This window comes from Impatiens glandulifera, chromosome 1 (genome assembly GCF_907164915.1).
Source record: "Impatiens glandulifera chromosome 1, dImpGla2.1, whole genome shotgun sequence".
NCBI lineage: Eukaryota > Viridiplantae > Streptophyta > Magnoliopsida > Ericales > Balsaminaceae > Impatiens > Impatiens glandulifera.
Genome location: NC_061862.1, coordinates 103,291,322 through 103,298,895, shown reverse-complemented (window position 1 = coordinate 103,298,895; position 7,574 = coordinate 103,291,322). Strand labels below are relative to the sequence as shown.

The 7,574-nt window shown below is 29.2% G+C and overlaps 1 protein-coding gene across 1 annotated transcript; it reads left to right on the top strand.

The window, feature by feature from the left end:
* Positions 1–213: 213 nt before the first annotated feature.
* On the top strand, positions 214–2,333 carry LOC124919460 (transcription factor MTB1-like). The gene has a single exon (XM_047459699.1). It carries the CDS (start codon positions 629–631, stop codon positions 2,147–2,149), a length of 1,521 nt encoding a protein of 506 aa, XP_047315655.1. The 5' UTR covers positions 214–628; the 3' UTR covers positions 2,150–2,333.
* The last annotated feature ends 5,241 nt before the right edge of the window (positions 2,334–7,574 follow it).

Below are 7,574 nucleotides of genomic sequence, written 5' to 3'. Positions count from 1 at the left end.
AAGGCCTAAATAAAATTTGGGATTATTTGAAAAGTAATAAAAATAAAATGACGGAGAAGATCATACCAAAAGAAAACACGTTACCGACTGAATGAATACTAGACCTCTCCTTTCTTAACTTAACCATGGTTACTTTTTTAACCTTCAATCTACCCCACCACAGTCAACACGTGCTGTAACGATTTAGAGACCGGAACCGGCGCCTTTCTTCTTCTTCTTCTCTCTCTCTCCCTCGAGATACCCTTCAATTGAACCTCATTGTGCTACAAAAATGGAGAAATCTCGTCCCATCTTTGAAATCATCGATCTTTAGTTTTAACTGATAAAGGAGAAAGGAAGGGATAAGAGTTATCGGGAAGCTTTGAAGACATCTGCCGCCGCCGCACCCGCCTGCTATTATTACTGGTGTGTAAAACTCTTTTCACTCTGGTATTTGTTATTTACAAGATCTGAAAGGTTGTGATATAGTTTCATTTGGGTTGTGGAAATGGGTATTTGATGACGATTTGAAACTATGAAGGATTATCTGGTTGACCCTGAGTTTATTTTATGGATATGAAATCTTTTATTTGAATTGGGTAATTGGAATTAAAGCGTTTTGGGTTCTTTTCGTTTTGTTTGATTTGATATGAAAGTTGAGTTGAGTATGGGTAATTTAGTTTGGAAAGATGAAGACAAGTCTATGATTGCTGCTGTTTTGGGAACGAAAGCTTTTGATTACTTGTTCATAAACTCGCTATCTGCTGAATGTTCTTACACGGTGGTAGGAACTGATGAGAATTTGCAGATTAAGTTATCTGATCTTGTTGAAAGACAAAACTTGTCTGATTTTAGTTGGAATTATGCGATTTTCTGGCAAATTTCTCGATCGAGAACAGGGGATTTGATTCTGGGTTGGGGAGATGGGTGTTGTAGGGAGCCTAGGGAAGAAGAAGATAGTGAAGCTATTAGGATTCTGAATTTTCGTTTGGACGATGAAACACAGCAGAAGATGAGGAAGAATGTTCTTCAGAAACTGCATAAATTGTTTGGTGGATTAGATGATGATTGTTATGCTTTTGGATTAGATAAGGTTACGAATACTGAACTGTTCTATCTCGCTTCAATGTACTTCTCGTTTCCTAAAGATCAAGGAGGTCCTGGAAAATGTTTCGCCTCGGGTAAGCATGTTTGGATATCTGATTTGTTGAAATCGCATTCAGATTACTGCGTTAGATCATTTTTAGCGAAATCGGCTGGAGTTCAGACTGTTGTTTTGGTTCCAACTGATGTTGGTGTTATTGAATTGGGCTCGGTTAGGTCAATTCCTGAAAACCTAGACCTTGTTCATTCGGTTAGGTCTTTGTTTTCGGCTGTTAAGGTTAAACCAACTGCAGTTGTTCCGATTTTTGGGCAGTCCCCTAGGATTTTCGGGCAGGATTTGAATTTAGGTTGGCCTTTCCGCGAAAAGGTTAGAAAGGGGAATGATGATAACGGTTTCCTTGGTTCTAATTGGACGGGCAGTCGCCAGTTGGCCTCCACAAGCGAGGATTTTCGGTTAATTGATTTCACTGGAGGCGCGACATCCCAACCACCGCCACTAGCTGTCGTCCTAAGAACAACCGAATCTGAGAATTCTGATATGGAAGCTTCAGGAGGAAAAGAAGAATGTACTGTAGACGATAAACGTCCTCGAAAACGGGGGCGTAAACCTGCCAATGGAAGAGACGAGCCGCTGAATCACGTGGAAGCCGAGAGGCAGAGAAGAGAGAAGCTTAATCAGCGATTCTACGCCCTTCGAGCTGTTGTTCCTAACATATCGAAAATGGACAAAGCTTCTTTATTAGGCGACGCTATTGCTTACATAACCGAGCTTCAAAAGAAGCTGAAAGATTTGGAATCCGAAAGTCAGTCAACAAGCGTTGAAGTTAAAGCGATAAATGACGAAGTGATTGTGCGTTTGAGGTCCCGTTTGGATGCACACCCTGTTTCGAGAATAGTACAAATGTTTAAGGAGGCAAAAATCGATGTTCTCGAATCAAAACTTGGTGTTGAACGTGATAATGTTGTTCATTCGTTCGTGGTGAGGGCTCAAGGAACTGAGAAGCTGACTAAGGAGAGACTTATATCGGTTTTCTCGCGAGAGTCGAGTCCTTTACAACCGATATGAAAAACCAAAACGGGTAGGGAATATTTTTTGGTATGGTATAGAAAAGGTAAAATGAACTTTGAGGAGGAAATGGGTAGAAATAGAGAAACAATTGATTAAATTAATTATCCATTGACAATTAAGGCAGCAATTAATATTATTATTTTGTTGTTGATATGATAATATTATACAGTTTTTAGACTTTAGTTCTTCTTGTAAGATGCACTTGATCTTAATTTGCTTGTTCAGTTGTTTGGAAGATGACATAGGTTCCTTAAGTTTATCATTTGCAGTTTTGTGTTGGTCCAAACAGGTCCTACTTTAGTGTTTGTTTTGTGATTTTCTAGGTTATTTTTCATTGAAGCTTTACTTTCTCATGTCGAAGAAACCGAGGAATCTTCAAATTCTGGCATGAGATAAAAGAAGCCACAAAAGAAAATGCTCTTACAAAGAGTTAAAAAGTAAAATATGCTTTTGAATTGAGAAGGAATAAAGTGTACCTTCTACCTTAGACATGTGGTCGGTCCTATGTTAATAATTTGAACCGTTTAGTTGACATGTTATTCAACTAGACAAGTCTATGTTTTGCGGAATTTTACTTTCCGCAAAAGCAAGGAGTTAGATTTTATCATCGATATTACATTGAAAACTTAAATTAACGATAAATACAACAAGTTTATTCATTTTTGTGAATTGTTTCAACATTCACGTTTCTAATGTGCAACTATAAACTCTAAAACTTGTTAGTTATACATTGTATTTTTTTTGTTTGTTTATGAAGTTAGTGTTTTAAATTCAGATCTAACTAAAATAATATTGATTTAAATTATAGGTCATTATGATTGATGAGATAATGTGATAATATACTTTTAAAAAATTACTTATCTAGAAATAAGTTTAAAAAAATTGAGCACTCAATCCTTTCAACTTTTGTTGATGAGAACAATTTCAAAGTGGTATGACTTTGTACACATAATGTTAATATTATCAGAATTCATCATTTGTTTTGACGATAAATTTTTGTTTTTTACTATATAATTATTATGTTTTTATTTTGGAATTTGAAAATAAATACGATAAAGATAAAGAGTATAATGATTTTCATTTTCGTTTAAGCCTTTTTAAGTGTGAATCGAAAAATGAGAATTTTAATATATTAAGTTAGAATCTTGTCATTTAAGTTATCTTAATACATTTTTCTTATTGAATAATTTATTTTGTTAGGTACTAAAACTATGCTTTTTATTTTTTATTTTAAAAAAAGTCCATGTATATTAAAAATATAAAAAATCGTTTAAACATAAGAAGAAGAAAAACAGTACTTAATAAGTTATCGAACTCGTAAATTTTCGAGAATGATGATTAACTCCCCGATAGACTCTAATGACTTTTCTAAACGAATATAAGAAAACGTTGTAATAATAGCATTATAAATGATACGAATCGAACAATTACGGTAATTGAAAGTTCGACGATTTTTCTCTAATTAGATAGTCCACTAAAAAGTAATTGAGATGGTAACCCAAATATGTAGGTCTATCATATCAACTGTATCAATCCAAACTTCTCAGCAACTATCCAAAGACTCAGACATCACCTAATGAATCCCGGTAATACTCCAAAAAAGACTCCAAATACTAATCACCCATCGATAATGCAGAAGTAAGTGAGTTGTCAATTCAACCTTTTTATGATACATACGACTAACCATATTATAACATTTTTTTATGCACATATCATTCATAAAAATTCCACCGTGAATAACGTTCCATTCAAAAAACGAGATATTTGATGGAATCTTTGACTCCCAAAATTTTCCCAACAAAAATTATATAAAATCATCTTAGCGAACAACTTGTAGCAATGCATCACATGAAAACTATCAATATCTTGCCAATGCATAATGTTTTGCTCAGACAGGGACACTTGCTTACGTTCTATCAAAAGTAAACTCTATTATGAGATGAAGTCTGCATAATGTTTAATTTTCTTTTATATCTAATTCGGTTAGCGAAGCCATTAGACCGATGATTAAACATGTCCCTAATTGTAACATTTTTACATATAACAATTGAAACAAGCTCATGATACTTCGTAGCTAGTCTTTTGACATTACGCCAAATATCGTCCCAAAAACTAATCGAAAAATCATCCCCACAATGAATCTAAACTACTGACAAAAACTTTTCCACATAGAATAAATTATCCTCCATATTATACACTCGTCGGATATAATTAGACATTTTAGTGAACTAACTAGACCAATCATGATCATACTTACATCTGATTATCGATGTTCAAAGACTATTCGGCTCCGTTAGAACACCATTTTGATAGAAAAACCTTAATAAAAGAAATAAAAGCTCGAATATTTAGGCCCCTTGATCTTTATAACATTTAACTAGACGATACAACGACGATTTAGAACGATGTAAATTCAATTTTTTTTATGTCTTTCTTAATTAAAAATATCTTTGTAAAATTGTGATGGTTTCTTTATTTAAATAAAAATAATGATTATAGATTAAGATAAATTTTTTTATTATGTTATTGTTCCTCCCAACTTCTTTATTTAAATAAAAATAATGATTATAGATTAAAATAATTTTTTTTATTATGTTATTGTCCCTCTCCCAACTTCTTTATTTAAATAAAAATAATGATTATAGATTAAGATAAAATTGTTATATGAATTTATAAAATAGAGCACAAAAATCGAAATAAAGTAAATAAAAATAGATTAGACACAAAAACCCAAATAAAGAAAAGTAATATTAGACTATAATAATACATTTAAGGAAAATAGAAAATAAAAAATAAATAGAAAGAGATAAAGCATGGTAGAAGGATAGGTGTGTCCATGTGTGGGATAAAATGTTGAAACATGTGACCAAAATTCATATCTTTCATTGCTTTCTCATGCCCATAAAATAATTGTATTCTTTCTCTCTCACACACAATACACACAAAGTCAGTCCCATGCTTGCATGCCTTGTTTGGTGTTCCACTTTTATTTTTTAAATATATTTTATTTATTTAATTTGATTTCTTAAATATTTTCAAAATAGTTAGAATAAGTTTATATAAAAAATAATTTATTATTATTTTAATTTAGTTAACATCATTTTCATAAATTTTAGTCACTTACTTAATTTTATGTCATTTTTATCATTAATCTTTTAAACACATTTTTTTTTCCAATTAAGTTATCTTAATAAATTTATTTCAGTAAAAATAAAAACAGTTTATTGTTATACTTAAGTTTTCAATTATTTTATATGAATTCAAACCCATATATATAAATAAAAGTTGTTTCTAACACTGAAATTTTAATACCCTATTTGGGACATAAATCTTAATTTTAATCTAAGATCAATTGGTCATATAAACTTTTATATTATAAAATATAAATATACAAATATTTTAAATATGTTTTAAATAATTTAATATATAAGAGACATACATGATTGACGGTGAAGTATTTGAAGTATTTAAATTCATATGACTCACCTTACCAGGGACAAACAAGTTATGGGTATATTTTGAAATATTAAATTCCAAAAATAAATATTTTTTAAAAACAAGATATTTCTAATTTGAAAAATGATAAAGTGGACTTTGTATAAAAAATTTTCTCCTATATAGGTTGCCCAAATAGGTTAGCAAGATAGAAAACAAGAAATAATTTTATTTATAATATAAACTTGATTTGTGTTTCATTGTTTGAATTACTCAAATTTAAGTCTTATATATAACCTCACCAAATAAGTTGGTGTAGTATTTGGATAGAATAAGATAGTAAATCATTTATAGTAAATTCATATTTTTGTTAAAAACATGTAATTTATTTGTTTAGTGTCAAGGCAGTTAGGTCGGCGCGATACATTAGTGTTTGAAAACTTTTTGTGACTAGACACTGCACAAGTTATTTGAACTTATACAATTTTTGGCAGGACCATTGGCCTGTCGTTGTCCGCCACAATCTTTCCACATAAAATATATAAATATTTTTAGTTTTGTTGATTTTTTTAATTTCTTTTAATATAATACATTTCAAATTGTACTATATACTTAATAAATTAATGAATCAAAATTTGAACTTCATTATTTTAAATATTTTGATAATTTTTTTATAAATAATATAATCATAATATATATATTTAAATCAAACGTGTCGTCGTGTCGTCGTGCCTACGATAATAAGAAATAAGTCGTGTCGTATTTTTATCTTGCCGAGCTAGACATGAATGAAAATATAAGCTTTAAGTTTAATTAAACTGTACTTGTTTTATATTAAACATAATAAAAGACATATTTACAAATTTAACCAGATATATAAACATTTGAAACTTAAATTAATGAAAAACATATTTAAATTTATTAATGTCTTATTAGATTAAAACACATTTCAATTAATCAAATCATTTAAATCGTTGAATATTTTTTTTATCATTCTATAAGAAAATTACAATATATTTATATTTTGTATTTCTCTCATACAAATAATATATATTTAACATAATTGTTCTTTAACCAAGCATACAAAAAAATAAAATTATTTTGTTATCCAAATAATTAATTATAAGAAAAAGCCAAAATGTTTGTTCTAAAAATAAACATAATTATAAATTATTTTCAAATATAAAAGAATATGCAATTTTAATAAGGATAATTGTTTTCGTGGATAAATAAAATGTTTTAAAATTAATTTAAAATAATGAATTAACTTATTATTGCAAGCTCTAAGAATTAAAAAAAAACAACTAAAATTCAATATAAAAAATAAAATATAAGAAAGCCCAATTTATTAAATTTGAAAATAAATTAATGATAAAATAATATTATAAATATTAATATTATTAAATTCTTTCTAATAAAATATTTAATAACTCAAATTTGAAGACAATCCCGGTCTTGTTTTTTTTTTGTTTTTTTAAGCAAGTTATTTAGAAAATCAAGATAGAAAAAAAATAATGAAGGATGAAGGGTGATTTTGAGTGTGCAGTGTTAAAAGACTTAAAATATGATTGATATATAGATATTAATAATTTAAAATAACTGATATTTTAATATTTTGGTAGATAAGAAGAACGTAAAATTATGTTTATTTGTACAAGTCTCGGTGGTGAAAGAGTGAATTATTGAAGAAAACAAACAAGTCTATATTAATAGGGAATGAAAAGAAAGGTAATAGGACCACGAGGTGTCTATTCTAAGCAGTACACCCTTCTAATTATAGAATACCACTACCGAGATTGAATCCAACAACTCAATACGTCATCAATATTGTCACTACTGTAGTTTCTTTGGAGAACTTCAGTTACAACCGACAGTCTTTTGCAGATGCCCATCATCATCTTTTTGCTTTTACTAATCAACAAATAATAATATTAATATATTTCATTTAGAGTTTGTTTGTTTATAAAAAATGGAAAGAGATTACTTA

Coding starts and splice junctions, on each gene's coding strand:
- LOC124919460 (XM_047459699.1), top strand. CDS start 629: ATGAAAGTTGAGTTGAGTATGGGTAATTTAGTTTGGAAAGATGAAGAC.